This window comes from Lupinus angustifolius, chromosome LG18 (assembly GCF_001865875.1).
Source record: "Lupinus angustifolius cultivar Tanjil chromosome LG18, LupAngTanjil_v1.0, whole genome shotgun sequence".
NCBI classification, from domain to species: Eukaryota; Viridiplantae; Streptophyta; class Magnoliopsida; order Fabales; family Fabaceae; genus Lupinus; species Lupinus angustifolius.
This window is the reverse complement of record NC_032026.1, coordinates 13,163,346-13,183,199: the sequence shown is the minus strand read 5'-3', so window position 1 is coordinate 13,183,199 and position 19,854 is coordinate 13,163,346. Positions and strand designations below refer to the sequence as shown.

Below are 19,854 nucleotides of genomic sequence, written 5' to 3'. Positions count from 1 at the left end.
TAATTATTAATTATGTATAATTATATTAAAGTAATTTCTCTATGTTTTTTGAGCCGAAATAAAATAAATATTACAATAATGTTCCATTTTGTTATTAAATTTGAAGTGACCCATTCATTTTACTTTCTAAGTTATGACGGTTTAATTAGATTTAAGAGATCAATGTTTATTGGTTGTTTGCTTCAAGCCTTAAAAAAAGTAGAAGTCAATGTTGGAATCAGTGTGAAAATATTCCAAACAAGAGGTTTAATCAAGTTACTACCTTATGGGTAAGGAATTTTTTTGGATGTCTGATTGTCATTATTGACAACTTTACTATCACAAGTTCTTGACATTTTAATTTTTTAGGATCTCGTGGAGCATTATATCATTAGATGAACTTGTTATTTTAGATTAACATGTTATTGATATTTTGCGTCAGGGTTTGTACCACATGTTTTATTATTGAAAATAATTTAACATTTAAAAAATCCTTAACATTATTCAGCGATTTTTATTATTTAATATTAGTTGTTTCTTTTACAATTTCATTTAATACAAATTCAATATTCAAAGTAGTACAACATAAAATACTAAACTTTGAGTTTGTTTATTTATTTATCATCACTGAAATATGTAATACTGAACTTTCAATGGAACTGTCCTTAAAAAGTTTATCACCTGAATTATACTTGCTTTGATTTCATGTTAGATTGATGTTCAGATTTCAAGAAAATGTGAAGTGGAAAACTTAATTTGCTATTGTCTGTATTGTCATTCATTCAGGAATAGGCCATAGGAATGCCTTCATTAAAATGTATCATTATGTAGCAAGTTTTAGAAATTATTGAGCTTCTATTTTCTAAGTTCAAACCAAAAGAAGAAAAGATTGTCTGTGCCTTCTACCAAAATCTAACTCAAAACTCCATTCACATAATCTGCAACAACAAAAGCCGAAGAGACCAAGTTTAAACCTCAAAAACAAAATTGGAAAACCAGACAAAAAACAAAACTCAAGTGCACTTCACTCATGAAGAACATAGTCACCAAGCTCTTTGCTAGTGCATTCTATTCACAAAAGGGTAGTGAAGAAGCTCTTTCACTGTTGCTCTCTTCCTCCAATCCTTCTCTAAACACCTCCTAAGAAAATTTTGAAACTCAGATGATGCTTTCTCTGGCATTTTGAGCTTCTCACCAAAGCAAATTGCACACATCAATGTTGCCCAATCTGGTCTTTGCCCTGGACTAATCAAAGGAAAATATCCTAAAAAACATTCCAACATTACCATTCCCATTGACCACACATCTCCTGCAAACTCATCTACATCTTGACCACCCCACCTTTCAGGATCAACTCTCTCTGGGCTCATGTAAGCACATGTGCCTGCATTTAACTCAGTTGCATCAAACCTTCCTTCCACTACATGACTAACTCCAAAATCTGCAATCTTTACTTCCCCTTTATCATTCACAAGCAAGTTTGAAGGTTTGATATCTCTATGCACAATGTGCATGCCATGTAAATAGTCGAGTCCTTCAAACACGCGCTTGGCCAACACAGAAATCGCTTCCTCGGGTAGTCTATGATGTTCTGTCAACACATCATTCAGTGACCCTCCTTCCATGTATTCCATAACAAAGCTAAGGCCACCTCCACTGTCAGATTCGCATGTAGCATGATCAAAAACTGCATGGCACTTTACTATATATGGAGAATCCACACGTTTAAGAATTTCGGCCTCGAGTACCTTAGCAGGTTGAATGATATCAATGCTATTCTGATTGAATCTTAGGACTTTCAATGCATAGAAGGAATGGTTCTTCTTGTGACGAACTTTATAGACTGTGCCATCATTACCATGGCCAAGAACTGCAACTTTCTTAAGATCAGAAAAGTTCCTGATCCCTGGAGAAGAATTTGAATGGGTAGATTTTGATGGCAACAGTACTGGTAGATGGATTTGGTGACATAAGTGATCATGTGAAGGTGGTGGTAATGAAAGCCTTAGAGCTTGTTGGTGCCTTCTCTCTCTGATAACCAATGTCATTTACCTTGCTTACACTTCAAAAACTGTCAAGCGTAAACAATAATATATAACATGGGGTTTAAAGGATATGAAAATGGGGAAGATTAAGATAAAAAAACATTACACGTGCTTGACTATAGTTGTTAACATATGAGAGTGCTGACAAGTGTTTTGTGATGAATCCGAAATATATGGACAGGTGAGGTTTTGGTGGTGATATCAGAGCTTATCAGTGGTTGTGATAATTGTAGTTTGTTCCAAGATTTGGATGTGCTTTTTGTTGCCATTTGTTATTATGTTTTAAATATTTTTATTGAGTTAAGTTAGTTTCCAAATATAGCAAAAACCTCAAATTTCATGGGTTTCATTAAACACGTGCACATCTACAACCCCGATGTTTATTATGGGGCTTCCTCCCTCTCGCTCTCTCACTACACTATATAGCCTAAAAGTTTGTGACATTATAAGGGAATGATGTTACACTAGATGATCACAAACTATGTCTCATACCAATAAAAGTATGTCATATACATTAAATACTATTATTTTTTATATTTTTGCTTTAATATTATTAGTGTGAAACATGATTAGAGACAACAGATGTTTCTTCGGTGTGATCGGTGTAACAGACTATTAGGATCACAATCAGAAAAGGAAGGAAAAACCATACGTGAATGAAGGCAAGATATCCAAAGGTGAAAGTGGTCTCAATAGTACAGTTTGGGTTAGGATATGTATGAAAAATGTTCAAAGATAAATTATAATTTAATGATCTATACATGTCAAAAAGATTAATCTCCTATTATAAAATGTGAAACACTTTGATGCACACCAAAAATACTTGGGTGTGGATGGAAATTCAACCATCTAGGTTTATGTTGTGATAAAATAAATTTTCCACGTGCTCATAGAAGATTTCTGAAGTCTAGGCTCTTCAACGCATGACTACATATTATTGGATTAGACTTATCTCATAAAATTAAATTTAGAAAAGAAGAGTATGCAATGAATCGATGGATTTAATGTACCATAATACATTGCTAATTTTCAATTCTCCTTCAGTTCTTCAATTTTCTCTCTCACAAAGCAGACAATAAGAAAGTGTAAAAGAAATTGAGAAGGAACTTGACATGGTAACCAATGTCATCCATCGTTTCTGCACTTTAATAATGCTCATGAAGTAAATCTTCCAACGAAGAATTGATGTATATTTTTCAGAGGTCTTCAGCAAACATCATTTGAGTATTGTTTGGGTCAGGGATTACCTTAGACATTGTGAAAGACTAATCAAAATTTCATACACAATCAACCTCTTTTTGCATCAGATGAAAGAAGTCCCCATCTGCTCTCTAAGTTGATCCAAATGTTCAGTTTTGTTCGATCCATTTCCTGTTGGATGCACCTCAATCCCTTCGGACACTTCAGCCACATCAATCTCAATATCCTCAGACACTGGAGTTTGCAAAAAATCATCCCAAATAGCAGGATTGCCTAACAAATCTTCAATGTCTGCATCAGGTGGGATACAGTCGAAGTCGATGGGAAATGACTCGCTAGCCCCAAATGAAGTAGGATCCATAAATGTGTCGCTGCCTGTCTCAGGGCACATTAAATTTTCGTCTGGAATATCAAGAATATTACCTGTTATTGGAGAAAGATCAGGCATGATCATATCTGCTTGAGGGCCACAAACAGAAGGTGCCTCCGGCACTCGAACCTTCGCAACTTTTTCAGAAGCTGCAGTTTGTGTTGAAGATAGATTTTCAGGTGGGACGTGTCCTTGTATCCCCTTTGAAGCAGGAATGTGAGAAGACTGCATTGAAGCTGGAGGGACCTCTTGGAGTGTTACTCCAGAAGCCCTGCTTGAAGAGCTGCTACTGTCCAATGTACTGGATGGCGGTGAACCATCACCAATTAAGTAACTATCAGGGCTTTTGCTAAATGATTTTACACGAGAAGTATCCCACGCCATGATCTGCCTTAGCATTGCTTTTGCTGCCTCATTCATCACAGGTTGATATTTAACAATTTGTCCATCAGGATCAGCAGCATGCTCTGTTTCAGAAATACCTTCCTGTTTGAGCCGACGCTTTTTGTTGACTTCAGTTATGTGCCTGTTGCTGTCATTTTGCTGTTGTACAAATTGAGCAAAGAAGCCAGGGCTCTGAACAGCTTTTGCAAGGAATGACATCATTTGTTGCTGTCGTTGCTCCATTCCTTGAAGGCGCTGAACCATAGACTGCAGCTGGTTATCAGTGGTTTGTTGCTGTTGCCTCAACCTCACAAGTTCTTGCATGAGTACATTCTTATCTCTTTTAAGTCTCTCAACCTCTTCCTCTAGCCCAAATTTACCAACTTCTACACATGCCCCAACTGATGATGAACTCTGTGCATGCGATTGCTGAGCTTGTTGTTGATTATGACCATGGGCAGGTTTTCTCCTAGTTATACTCCTAAGCAAGTGCTTTTGACCCCTCAAAAAGCCCTCATTCGCAAATTCCCAGCGATCTGGATCGACCTTCCTGAAACCCTGCTTAATGACAATGATTGATGATTTTAAAGGGGGAAAAGAAAGGAGATCAAATGCACTTCCAACAACTTTTGAGTTGTTATACAGAACAATGAAGTAAACATTTATAGGTAAACTAAAAATGAACATAAAGAATAAATAACAACCACATATGAAATGACTATTGTGCAACAATATAGTAATGCTCCACAGAAAAAAAGTAATGTGAAATTATTTAAGGTTAAAATGATCTTCAGAAAGAGAAGTAAACTAATAAATACAATTTGTGTTCCACTCATGGGAGAGCTCAGCAAATCTGTAGTAGAAATAGAATCCTGAATGAATGCACCATCACAATACACTTGCACATGGCCTGCATTGATTCATAAGGAAGAAAGAACGAAACTTATTGCAGCCCAGATGTCCAAGTGTTTTGATGCCTAATAGTTATGATTAATTCAGCAAAAACACATGATGCTATATCTTGAAACTGATAATACAACAACATTATACAACACAAAACAAGCAGTCCTATACCAGTAAGGCAACTGATTAATTCCACGACATGATTACAAAGCTTATTGGCATCTTCCTATTTCATTCTTTGCAAGCACTAATCCTTGTGTCATCTTTTTCATTCTTCCAATAAAATTTGAATCATTTACATGATACTAATTGTAATAATAACATCACTGATAAAAATTATGCTCCATTAAAGTTAATTAACTTAAGTTTCTTCGCACAAAACATAAACACAACCCCCCCTAAACAGAGTGCTGATATCAGTATAAAAAGCAGTTAGCATTTGGCAGTAGGAAACTTGCTCGAGACCCCAAACCCTCTTCACAGCAACTTGAAGTCTACCTTACTTCAGCTAGGTTTATACAATAGGGGCAGTTGACATTTCATATATAATACATTCATAAGTTATTAGTCAAGTAACTGATTAACCTGAAAACTGCTCTCTTTGTCAATTTCCCCTCTTCTGCTCCATCTAGTTACTGATACAATGCAGGGGGATTAGATGTCAAATTTAAATTCCACATCATATTCATTTGTTTACGCACAGAAACAAAACAAATCCCACTGTGCCTCTTTCAGTTCAAATCGAAGGCTAAAGTGAACCCCTAAATCATTGGTTGAGGCCACCAGATTATCTTCTTTATTTGAAAATGAACCAGAATGATTGATGAAAAAAAGAGATTTAAGCAAAACAAAAAAAATAGAAAAGAAAAAATGAAACATCAAGAACAATTTTACCCCCAAGGTTCTTATGCTCTTGTTGGATCTAATGATCCATGACAACACTCTTGAGCACTAAGCCTATGCTCTTGTTGGATATTTACTACCAAACGTAGAATACCTTAAAGCACCATGGCTCTTACGGACATGCTATAATTTTTCACTAACCCCTTCTCAATAAGAGAAAAAGAAAAAAGTTCAAAATCTACCAACCCAGTTACAGGAAGTGAATCAATTACACAGCCACACACTAATCTCAACTCATTCACAAATCATACTTACCCACAACAACTTAAAACATACACAACGAATCCCATCTATATGTAAATGAACAACACAGTCACTTAAACCCAATGATCAACAACCCAAAATAATAATAAAAAACAAGTCTTTTGTAAACTAATCAGCAATAAAAACAACTTAAATAGTAGTATAAGAAGAAACATACATAAGTATTTAACTGTCTAACGAAGCTTGAGAAATTGTTGTGCTTGAAGTGTTTGGGCAAAAGGTCTCTTGCGAATTCCGGTGGGTTCCAAACCACGAAGCTGTTATTGGTTGCGCTCCACGACACGATAGAATCAGTTAAATGGTCGTCAACCATGTCGTACGTTTTGCTCAGGAACGGCGGCGGAGTGTTGGCGTTCGGAATCGGCGCCGGAGCAGGCGTCGGGGTGGCACCATCGCCGTTACCGCCACCGCTATTAACTCCGTCCATCATGAAAATAAAATAAAAATTCTTAAGAATTGGAAAATTATGATAAGGCTGTGGTTTGTAAAAAGTGGGGAATTTGGGGCATTTTTGCAAAAACGTAAACCCTAACCTAATTGTTGGGGATAGGGTGATGGAGAGAGAGAGAGTTGAAAAGTGTTTAAGATTTGTTTTATACTAATAGGAATAGGAATAGGAATAGGAATAGGAAGATTGATTGTAGAGAGAAATGAATTGAAAAGATGGAGAAGGGAAGAAGGTGTATGGAGGAAGGATGATGGGATTGTAGGACACCCCTTTCCTTTCTTGGGACTTGGAATGCCATTTCTGAGTGAGGGAAGAAGCCACGTCCTAACATTATTATTACCACTTAACAATTCTTGCAAATATGTTATTTTAATGAGGGGATCAAGTCCTCCTCTTTTTTAATTTGTAAATAATATATCATCAAACTAAATTCATGTTAGACATAATCTTTTATTTATTAATAATTAGTTTTAACATATATTACTTACTTGTGAGTATTAGTAGAAGAATTAATAGACAAATATATCATTACTTTTTTATTTTCTTAACTAAGTAGGGATAGAATAAAAAGTTAAATATTCAATTGATTACTATTTTCTTTTATCCAAATTTTTTTTCCTTGCCATTTTTTAGAAACTTCTCTAAAAATAGGCAATGTTAAGCTCACTCAAGTGATGATAAGAAGTTAGAATAAGGTAAATATATATTTGGAAGTTAAGCTTATTAGTTCTGAAAGTTACAACTTTACATTTTTCACTACAAAGTTACTCTTTTAGACATCTTATGTTTATGTTAATGGTTGAGGTTAACATTTTTTCCATTTTTTAATTATATGCAAAACTCCCTTAAATTAAATATGTATCTCATTTAGTTACATTAACCTTTTTTCTCTCTTGGTCCCTAAGTTAAAAACTGTTAACACCATTGGTCTTAGGTTGAGGCTAACGGAATAATGTATATCTATTATCTTATAATAAATGTTACTTCAATTATTAAATATTTTTTTGATCAATTATAATTTATAACATTGATCCAAATTATGAGACATATGATGTTTTCCACTATCTGAATTAGTAATTCATCAAAGGCAAGTGTTTTAAAAGGCTGGTGCAATCATAACTACACACTTTGTTTAAGGACATTGAAGATCACCAATGGTGCAAATATTTTGAATGAAGATAATTTGTCTTAAATTGTTGTTTCTAACCGTATTCTACGCAAGAATATATAATGTTATGTTATTTAAAATTTTACCAGACATTTAATAACCTAAGCCAATAAAATAATATTTACTACAAAGTTTTTAACACTATATTATTAAGCTAGACAAGTTAGAGATCCCAAAAATTGGCACAATTGATTTTCATTTCAATCTTTGGTGCATCCGACTAAATGTCTGCAAGCATTTCAATAAAAAAAATGATTACATGTTAAGTGGGTAAACTTAGTACCTACCTATTACATGATAAAGAAAGTGGTTATACTTCTTATTTTTGGTAGATAATCATAATATGGCAGACATAAGAAATATCTTCAGCAATTATTCTATTTAAATAAGCATGGAAAAGCAGAATCAAATCTTATATATAAAACATCTTGACCCTTTTGCATATGTGCTGGGAACCAGATCAATTTTCTACGTTCAGAGTATTGCAGGAATAAGAAGGTTCCCCTAGCTATCTATGTTGGTCGTCTCATATATTCGAGATTGGTTCCTTCACTATTATTCTAGAGAAAAGTTTATAAAGAATTCAAACCAGCAAAAAAATAATTTTGCTTATGATGGTTAAAGATTATATTTGGTTCTATTGGATAATTTCATGTATGTAAACTTTCCATAGCATAGTTACATGGTTTCATCGTTTAACCTACGAATGGAGAGCCCGAAATGCATATAAGAATTACTATAATGATGTTTGTAGTGCCTTTGAGGCAGACATAGCTGTTGATTTTTAAAATTCCACAATATTTCCATGAAAAAGAAGAGAAATACTTTGAAATAAATTAAAAGAAAACGAGGTGGTAACTGAACTTGAATTTAAGGCACATGCAAAAAAAACAGAACACAAGGATCGTTCATGACAGAGTTTATAGTTAGTAATACATCTACATCAATACTTCAATATTGTTTGGTCCACTTCAGAAGTATATATTTTCTTACTACTTTTCTTACATACAAAAAAAATAACACATTTTACTTGTAAATTCATTATTAATTTTCTTATAATTAGGAAGATTAATAAGATAATTATACAGGGGATATATCATTTTCATATTCACAATTGATAGGATCATTAAAAGTTTTACGAATATATTTTTAAATAAAAATTGATGGCTTACTTCTCTTTTAGATCTTTATCTAGTGAGTAGACACTTTTTTCGGTATGATGGAAACAAAAAATAAAGACAAATAATTGAGATACATATTAAGATAATATTGACAATTAACTTGAACCATGATCCATGTCTTGAACCGGGCACTAGAATGCAATCTAAGTTTTGTCATAAAATCAACCACCATATTAATATCTCTAACGACAAGCTTAATTTCGACAAACAAATCACGAGCTAGCTGAGCATTATTAACAACACACAAAATTTGATGGAGATGGATTTAAACTGCTTCTAAAATAATCCGCACGACTTCCATACAATCACTTTCCAGAATTACTTATTTGAAAGTCAATTCTAATCCAAACGCAAACCTCTGATCCATTATATGTAGTGAACCGACTCTTTGTTAGTGATTATTACATTTATTTCTATTTGTTTATTGCCTCTTCTACACATGCTTCGGTTCTCTTTATACTTTACAGTTTAAAGTGTACAAATTCAGATTGAATGTTAATATAAATTTATCACTTGATAAATAATAACGTTACATGTGAAGTGTATTGGTTAGTGGACCGGTCCTAGTTATAATTCAATCTAAAAATTGGAAGTTTGGATTTTTAGAGGAAAATAGGATGTGGGGTGTTCATTTAATATGATATCGTGATAAATAAGAACAATAATTTCATATTTCAAAAAATTCTTGTATTCATATTTCAAGCGAATCAAATTTCATCAAGTAATATACAAATATTTTATATTTTTTTAATTATTTATGTGATATTTTTAATTGGATTAAGTCAAAAAAGAATAGATGATCTCCATTCAACTAGAAACCAGTGACTGAGTTTTTCATTTGGCATGATGACACATTATTTATGTTACACTTCTCAATTAATAGAATTATTTTTCACTAAAATCTTCAAAAATCAACCATTCTTAAATGGGTCACATGACGTGGTGAGAATAGGTTTAACCAGCTATGAAAAGTTTATTACCTAACCTATGTATGATACATCAAATTATGATAAAAAAATTCATAAGCATGTGATGCTAAGACATTTTTAAAGTGTGTTTCAGTAAATTAAATTTGAGATTGTATAAAAGATTTATTAAGTCTTTTTAATTATTTATATGTTAATATTTATTTGATGTTAATATAATTATAAATATTACATATGAAATTTAAATACAAAAATATATATAAGAGTATAATTTAATTGTTGGCATTAAATAAACCAAATAAAAATAAAGTCATTAATCTATTTAAAGACATACCTATTGATTTATTTAAAAATCGTATAACATAATATGATTTTCAATAAACTTGCAAACCTTACATTTGACTTAGATCTTTGAATTTTTTTAAGCAAATAAAAATATTGAACCCAAAATTAAATGTCATATAGGTTAGTTTGGAGAGCACATGCAATGATATACTCTTTTAGAATAAAAACGTTCTTCCATTAATTTGAAATGCTCTTTTCCACCAGACCCACTACCTACCCTTTCTCCTCTTTTTCCTATTGTAAAAATACAAATTGGGACCACAACAAAACATAAATACATTGTTTTTCTCTTTGCTCGTAGAAGCACAAGTTCTATGATAACAATGGCCACAACACTCACCAACGGACGTTGGTTCAAGTGCTACATGCTTGATTTCCCTTAAGTAAGAACCTAGGTTCGAGTCTTGTGGATGAAAAAATGTCCGTTGGGAGAGTTAGCCTCACGTACCTGTGAATGTTTTCAGCTCGGACAGGATTGTCTCAAATGCGAGCAACAATTCTTAAAATCTAAAGATGATTCATTATAATCACACCCATTTTCCTTGCTCTAAACTCTTGTCATAAATAAAAGATTATTGTTACTGTCGACAGATATAACTTCATGAGTCACATTAAGCGAACCACACATCAAAAGTGTTTGATTTTTTTTAATCTTGTCGATAATTGCGGTGACAGTATAATCTTTGAAGTATGTTCAAGTTAATGATCTACAATTTTGGTTAAAACACAAGTCTGTTTAATTACTATCCCCTATCTCTAGGTTCTGAAGGATGATAGTGACTGAATTATCTTATGGAGTTAGAAAAATATTAATAAATTAATAGTATGCTACTCCTAGAAATATAATACTATTCAGTATTATATATATTGCTTAGCATGCTATCTGCCAAGATTGATATGTGGAAAAACTATGTACCAAAAAAAGATTGATATGTGGGACTTTGTTGCCAGCAAAGTAATGTCTTCCAAGTTAAGTCACATTTATAAGAGTAATGTTACATAATTTTCTTCTTCATTTCCAATGCTTAGCTTATTTCATGAATGTTAGGCCTCAATGATAGTTTAACAAATAGTTGAAAAATGAAAATATGTACTTCATACATGCGAAGCAAAAAGTAAAGTAATAGAATACATGAGTAATTGCTGATGAATAAAATATTATAATTGATATGCGGAACAATTTTATATATGAGAAAATATGTTATAATTATTGAGGCGCTGAATTAGCTAAAATAGTATATAATTAAGAGATTGGTGATGACATGACAATCAAAAGATATACTTTATTATTAAGAAGGTATTTACTAAATTTCTCTCCAAAACAATAATGTATCACAAATCATACCCAAGAGATAAAGTTGAAGCAACATGGATTGTTGAAACTTTAATAAGAGATGCACAAATCATACCCGAGAAATAAAAAATGTGAGATCAAATTATACAACATATGGAATATAAGTATGTTGGATCAATCTTATAAAATAATTTAAAAATAGAGAGTAATGCAAACTATAGACCTACGCGGAGTGAATGAGATGGTTGCGTGTTTTGAGTGTTACATGTGAGTTAAATAAAAATTAATAATGTTATTTGTATTAGTTTATCGGGTCATACTTCTCTCACAAAAAATGCTTACTAATTAATTAAAAAATAATTAATTTTCAATTTTAACTTAAATGCACTCTTCTAATCGATCAAAAAAATAATATATGAAATGACATTTTTCTTTTGGAGACAGAGATATTTACTCAAGTTTATCTAACATTCAACTTCCACAATTTCCTTTTTCAGGTGAAGAATGGAGAAGCCTACAATTTCTGTATCTCACTATTTATCACTTTATTTATCTAAAATGTATTCAAAGTAGTTGGGTATATGATATAATTGTACAAACACATCATTAATTCTGAAAATAGGGTAGAATTTCACCTAGGTGATTTAATCAATTACGAAGGAGATGAGTATACTCCGACAAAACGAATACATCAGATGAAAGTTAATATAATCATTAAACATTGAAAGAAAAAACAAAACAAAACATTTAAAAAGTCTTCAATATTAGCAGTACTTTGTTGATAGATATATTTTAACAGAGTAGTACAATATCCTTGAAGAGAAATTAAAACAGGTGACATGAATAAAAAATGTGTATGTTATTATCTGTTAATTAATCATAGAAAATTAAATAGATTGGTTCTTCTGGTACTGAGACAACTCGTCCCAATCACAAGTGCATTTAGTTAGCATCATTTTCTTGGTTGCCTCTCAGCTCTTAAAGCATGCCAACCACAATTGCTTGCCCTACTTTTATTCTCTCAACTGTTTTGTGTATATTCACTATTTACTATTATTACTATCATCATCATTTTTATGTTCTTCATGATATACCATACAGTTACAGTTTCTGGTGTACTAAGATCGCTAAGGAATAAGGACATTAATATTCCACTTCCTAACGTGTCTTGTCAGTATTTCTATTACCAAACACTTAATTCCACTTTCATAATTTTAGCCCCACACTCTATGTACTAGGAGTTAGTTAAGAAAGCATGATATATTTGCTCATAATGTTCTCAATATTAATATTATAGTATTAATTAGTTACTCCACTTTGTATAAGGTGCATGGAGTCACATAAGCCGAAATTATGTAAGCAACGCTAGCTGTTACAAGGATAGTTAAGGAAGAAATGGACAAAGTTAATTAGTTAATGCAGCATGCCAAACATAACATTTGAGATAGATTAGTTTTTAATTTATTCGGCCGTTAATTATTAATCATGACAAAAAGGGCCCTGGATCCTCCGGGAATGTGAGGTAATAGTGAGTTGGATGATTTATAAAAAATCATCAAAAATTAATTTAAAATCTATACCGTTAATTTTTTTTTAAGGATATGCCTTCATCTAGTATTGGACACTCAAATATTAGTTAGGGTTAAAAAAACTTACATAGGTTATGTTTGGCATATTCATCCATATGCTGCACATTGACCAAAAAATTACGGTCTTGGTGCACCTTTTAGGAAAATTACAAACCTAATGTAAATTTCCTGGAATCGACAATGGAAATTGTGATTTCAATTTTTTTTCTGACGGTAATAGGGGAGTTTTACTTAATTATAATTTTTTCTCTCGCTCCCCCTAAATCGGCAATGAGGGAAGTTTTTTTATTTGTACTTTTCTACCCAAATGTAGATGATTATTGTGAGAAATATTGTTAGCGATTTTAGCGAGAAGAAGAAATTGAAATGTGTAGTGATGAGGAGGAGGTTCAGTTTAATGATGGTTCATCTTGTCGTATGACATATACTACTCCATCATCATTTTTCTTGAACACAAATTCTGAAGCTAGTCGTGATTTTGGACATACCACTAGTTTAACATATAATATTGATAATGATTTGCTTATTAGTATGCAATTTGAATCTAAAGAAGCCACAATAAACGCAATTAGAGAATTTCATATAAAAAATTTGTTCGACTATGTCGTTACAGAGTCTAGATCGGACAAATACGTTGGCAAATGTAAACATTTTAGTGTAGGATGTTAGTGGCGAGTTCACGCTTCTTATAACGTAAGAGCGATTATTGGGAGATTAGGAAAATTAGTGGAACACACACTTGTGTATCTATGTTAGTTTCCCAATATCATAGTAAATTAAATTCGTCATTCATTTCAGACCTTGTTGTTAATTTGGTATATGCAGATCCGAGTATACCAGTTAAGGCACTGATGAAGGAGGTTGTTAGTGGCTTTGGTTATACAGTCACGTATGGAAAGGCGTGGACTGCAAAACAAATGGCGTTGGCCAAAATTTATGGTGATTGTGAAGGATCATACAATGATTTACCAAGTTGGATGAACGCTCTACAATTTTTTTGTCCCGACACAATTGTAAAATATGAAGCACGTCACCAAAATGTAGATGACATGGAAGATCCAAGTTGAATCATTCTAGATAGAATATTTTGGGCTTTCAAACCATGTGTTGAAAGGTTTGCATATTGTAAACCATTCCTACAAGTGAATGAGACATTTTTTGACTGAGAAATATACTGGAACATTGCTAATAGCAAATTCCCAAGATGGAAACAAACGTATATTTCCAGTTGTCTTTGCCATTGTTGAAGGAGAGGCGAAAGAAGCTTGAGAGTGGTTCTTTTATAATCTTAAGACTTATGTTACCCCTCAACCAAATCTGTGTATCATATTAGATAGGGGGACAAGTTTATTAGCTACACCCCGAAGAGAGCTGGCAGGATGATGTAGTGTAGAATCAGTTTATTGTATTCGTCATCTTGCTAGTAATTTTAATAAGGAATTCCGAGATTCTGATATGAAAGACAAAGTTGTAGAAATGAGTATGTGCTATTTATATTTTTGAATTTTAGAAATATTATTATATTATCGATTTTAATAGGTTAGTATTGATTTTATAGGTTATGAGTTGATGCGACCACGGTTCGAGCGAATGTTGAATTTGTTGCATCAAAAAAAGTCGAGGGCTGGAGCATGGTTGGACCAGATTCCAAAAGAGAAATGGAGTCAGGCATATGACGAAGGGAGACGAGATGACCACATGACTACTAATCTTGCAGAATGCATAAACAGTGTTCTGAAAGGATCTAGAGCTCTCCCTATCACTGCCTTTGTCAGAGCAACATACTACCAGCTAAATGAATGATTCAATGAACATCGAAATGAAACCTGTAACATGATTATGGCAGGGCATGTATATTGCGAAGACTTAACAAAGGTGATTAAAGAAAATTAATGCAAGTCTACATGTCAACTGGTTCGTAATTTTTCACGAGATATTGGTGTCTCTGAAGTTGAAGTTGTATCTAGATCTAGTGGTCGACAAGTGAGGTTGTATACACTGAAACTTGCCGACAATTGGTGTGACTGTGGAGAATTTCAATCATTAATATTGTCATACTCTCATGCTATCGCAACATGCACTTCTTTGAATTTAGACTGCAGCCAATTTATCTCACCATTTTATCGGCTAGATAATCATCAGAAGGTCTATGGATATGAGTTTCAACCAATTGGTAATGAAGAATATTGACATCTTTATTCAGGTCCAACATTCACAATGAGATGGATGAAGTTGAAGGTGAACAACTTAAAAAATGTGGATGGTGTAGAATCGAAGGGCATAACATGAAGACATGTCCATTGTGATCTAGAGAACTCAGAAAGATTTCTAGGCAACATTCCTAAGAGTAGTTTATATTTTGATCCTACTTTTACAATGTAATTCTATTGATCTATAACATCTTCTGTCAATTGTGTGTAGTGAAGATACTTAATATATTATATATACTATAACTATAACTAAATATACTATACAATATATATACTATAACTATATACTATAAATAAATATACTATAAAATATAAATATTAGAGTACCTCACATCCACTCTTCACATTTTGTTCACACCTTCTCCAGACTTTCTTCACATATACACAGTTTCTAATGGAGTACCTTAATCTAGGGACAATTGACACTTCACTACTTACAATACAACATGATCACATATCAAACAAAGTCTGGAATGACATTGAATGTATTTTTCGACCTAGATCTTGTTTCTGACAATCACTACCTTCTGAACCAGTGTTGCAAGTTATCCACAACACTGTTTTTTATAACTTATTGACACTTGGAGCAGTAGAAATCAATAATCATCTACTACTAGCATTGATAGAAAGATGTAGACCAGAAACACATACTTTCTATTTTCCATGTGGAGAGGCCACCATCACTCTTGAGGATGTGGCTTACCAACTTGGCATTCCAATAGAAGGAGAAGTTGTTACCAGAGTGACAAATACGGATTGGGAAGCACTTTCCATCCGTTTGTTGGGTGCTGTTCGAGTAGTTAATGAATTAATGGGGCAGAGGGTAAAACTCACTTGGCTTGAGAGAATATTTCGTGATCTCCCTGAGAATGAATGCTAATGAAGTTGTTATTGAACAACACACTAGAGCATTTATTCTGATAATGATCGAGGGATATTTCATGTCAGATACATCAAGTAACCGGGTCCACCTTATGTATTCCCCCTTGCTTGAGGACCTAATGGAGACATTTCAATACATTTGGGGCTCAACTGTATTGACTTGTTTTTATCAAGGACTATGTCGTGCAACAATAATTAGTGATCAAAAAGAGATTGGATGATATCTACTGCTCCTTCAATCATGGACATATGATCGCATTGGAAATCTTGCACCAAGACTGTGCGACCAAATAATACCTTATTTTCCATTGGTGAAAATGTATATATTAAAATTTTAATTTTTTTTACTAACTAACAAGGATTAATAATAAGTGGTCACAACATTTAATCACCACCAACATCCCTGGAGATGCTGTTAATATCATATGTGCAATGTTTGACCGTATGCGCGTTGATCAATTATATTTATATTTGTATATTTTATGTAGAAATGTATATTGTTTATGTTTGTATATTTTTATGTACAAATAATAAGCCAAATTTTCATTATGTTTGTATATTTATGTTTGAATATTTTTTAGGTTAACTTTTTTGGTAACATTTTTATCAGTTTCGGTGGATGTCATATTACCAATTGCCTTTTCTTCCAAACATCTCGGAGAGAAGACGATCACGTGTGCCACTAATTTGTTTCACAATTGTGGAATGACACCATACTGATCGGGTTATGAGACAATTTGGTTTTGGTCAACCAATTCTACAAGATTTAGTGAATTGTGAAAAACTTCATAAAGTTGACTTACGTGGCAAAACTGATTGTGACTGGCGACATAAGCATCATCGCTGGATTCAAATATGGAATAATTGGGATAACTATGTGGTCGATGGTTTACCCGCAAATACCCTGCCTTTGAACCACTGCTCTGAGTATATGTAGTGGTACTTAAAAAGGACTAGAAGATACATATCTAGAGATTGAGCACACTCTGATGGAATGGTAACTTTTTTTATAAATTAAATTTTCTCTTTAATCATATTATTTACTTCTAATTTTCTCTAAACTTTTCAGTACACCTTTGCAAAAAGAATTTGTAATCAGAGTCGTCCTTCAGCTTCACTTATAAATCTCACAGAATCTTTATGTGACGTCTTCTCATCTGGTTGTGAAATAATGGGAGCATTGGCTGAATTATACCTCAATGCATACTCTACCCGCATTGATGAAACTTTTCCTACTCATCATTATCATATACAGAAAACTGACTCTTCACAACGAACTCCAGTGGATAGTCATTCTCAATGACATACTTCATCAATTACTCCTCAACAACAACAACCGAAATCAAAACTTGGCTAATTTTTTAGACATGATAGTCAAATTCTCAAATTCTCAAATCCCACTACCATCAATGTTTGGTACTACTTCAAGTACACTATTGTCGGCATACGATTCTCAACAATATTATCGTCCTACTATGACAAAGTTGTGGTTGAGGATGTTGATGAAGATGAAGATGATTCAAATGATGAGGAGCCACAATTGGCAACACACTGTAGAGGGAGAATCTCGTAGCGGAATGAACAACAATTAAGAGTTCAATCGTCAAGAAGGAGAAAATCACCTCCATGTGGCACTTCATCACACAAACGTCATTAAAGTTTTCTGGAATTTAAACAATTAAATTTTTAATAGTGTAATATTTTGTTTTTTGAATAATATTAGTGTTGCAAAAAAATATTTCATTACTGTGTTGTGTGTTGTTAGGATTAGATAGGATTGACAAAAATTATTATGTTGTGTGGTGTTAGGGTTAGGGCTTGAAAAACTAAACCCTAAAACTAATAACATAACTCTCTCATTGTCGATTTAGGAGGGAGAGAGCAAAAAATAAAAAAAAACTCAAAAACTCCCTCCCCCATTGCCGATTTAGGGGGAGAGAAAAAAAATTACAAAAAAACAAAAACTTTCCCATTGCCGATTATGGGGAGGGAGGAAAAAATAAAAAAAAAATTATAACTCTTCCCTATTGTCGATTTAGGGGAGAGAGAAAAAAAATTATAAAAAAGTAAAGCTCCCCATATTACTGATTTTGGGGGAGTCAGAAACATAAAATTGAAATCGACATTTCCATTGCTGATTCCAGGGAAATTTACACTAGGTTTGTAATTTTCCAAAAAGGTGCCTCAAAACCATAATTTTTCGATCAATGTGCATTATATAGGTGAATTTGCGGATTATGTTATATAGGTTCATGAGACAATTAGGAGAATTTGAAGGTAATAGAGATCATGCTTAAGATCTTACTCCTATCCTTTGTCCATACTCATGTACAAGGAATTAACAATGTGATAGTACAGTTTAATGAATCTATAAATTGACCAATAAAAAAATTAAAGAGATAATTGGAGGCAAATAAGGTTATTTTAGGACAATATATTTAAGTGGAGAAGCGTGGGCAATATTTACTATTAGAAGCACAAGAATTCAAAATTTAGCACCCAACAATTGTAGAGTGAGCTATGCAAACTGTAGACTGTAGAGTTACCAATATCTAATAGTAGTAAATATTAGTTTTTATCCATTAATGTTTATGCATATGACTTTTTACTCTTAATATTATTTTTTATTGCATTAATATTTATGAATTTGATTTTTTATATTTTATGATTATTTTTACAGCCAATTAATATTCATAAACATATTTTTTAATTTATTATTTCCAAATAGTATTTTTCAAAGAATTCAAGCACCGTTCTATAGGTATATATTTCAATTGAATAAATGAATGAATTGCATACACGGTTAGAATATATATTTCAACAGCTATTTTAACATTTAATTAATTGCCCCATTTTTTCCTGATAATATCCCTAAAATTTTATAAGCAAATATATTATGAAATATAATATTGGAGCTATTATTTTACCCTTTCTATAATTTTAACGTACTCTGGTAAAATATCTGTTCTTTATAGTCTCTACTAATAGAATCTTACAAATGTATCTAATGTATTGAACTAAGTAGAATGTGATTGTTTAGGTAAGTTATATTTTATGTTTGATTTTATGAAAATATTTTCAGGAAGGTGATTGATTTTTTCAAATATGGTCATTAGGTTATTTAGGATTTTAGGTGACTCTTCCATTAGAAGTTATAGACAATGACATTACAAGTACAAATAAAAGCCTTAATAACTCATTGTCACTACAATGACTCATAGTTAGGTAAGTTGGGCTTGAGTAGGTCCTCGGCGAGGAAGACCAATAACAGCCTATAACCAGGTGAAAAGTAACATCATATATACTCCTATACCATAAAAGCGATATATACACATTTGATATTTCTAAAAGGAAAAATAATATATACTTAATACCATAAGAAAAAGTAACATATATTACAAATTCATACTGTAATAATTAATTTTACAAATGATATTATGTCATAAAATAAAGTATTCATTATAATAGGAGATAACTTATTTCCTACTATCAGTAAAAGTATGACATATTATTATTTTATTTAGTTTTAAAAATATTATAGAATATAAGTAAATAAGACACATGCATAATTTTAATGTCGAAATAAGTCATCTTATTATGACGAAGATACTTTATTCTCTTTCATAAAGAATGTTGAATTTTTAACGTTCACTTTTATTCATTTATATTTGTTAAACAGTAACAAGAGAACCCAGTGAGTTATTGACATGCATATAAAGTCCAACAAGCCTCTCAATGCAATTCAATGCAGAGAGAGTGAAGG

General features: G+C 32.4%; 2 protein-coding genes across 2 annotated transcripts; both read right to left on the bottom strand.

The window, feature by feature from the left end:
* LOC109332670 (mitogen-activated protein kinase kinase 10-like) lies at positions 806–2,384 on the bottom strand. Its single transcript, XM_019567685.1, has one exon. The coding sequence runs from the start codon at positions 2,025–2,027 to the stop codon at positions 1,038–1,040; it is 990 nt and encodes a 329-aa protein (XP_019423230.1). The 5' UTR covers positions 2,028–2,384; the 3' UTR covers positions 806–1,037.
* On the bottom strand, positions 3,024–6,683 carry LOC109333232 (heat shock factor protein HSF8-like). Its single transcript, XM_019568596.1, has 2 exons — positions 6,206–6,683; positions 3,024–4,536 (listed from the first exon to the last, which is right to left on the bottom strand). Exons 1-2 carry the CDS (start codon positions 6,476–6,478, stop codon positions 3,328–3,330), a joined length of 1,482 nt encoding a protein of 493 aa, XP_019424141.1. The 5' UTR covers positions 6,479–6,683; the 3' UTR covers positions 3,024–3,327.

Bases quoted from the DNA above. Each gene is read 5' to 3' on its own strand.
- LOC109332670 (XM_019567685.1), bottom strand. From the start codon at position 2,027: ATGACATTGGTTATCAGAGAGAGAAGGCACCAACAAGCTCTAAGGCTT.
- LOC109333232 (XM_019568596.1), bottom strand. From the start codon at position 6,478: ATGATGGACGGAGTTAATAGCGGTGGCGGTAACGGCGATGGTGCCACC. The intron at 4,537-6,205 runs GTATGTTTCTTC...GTCATTAAGCAG, and splicing joins TTAGACAGTTAAATACTTAT to GGTTTCAGGAAGGTCGATCC.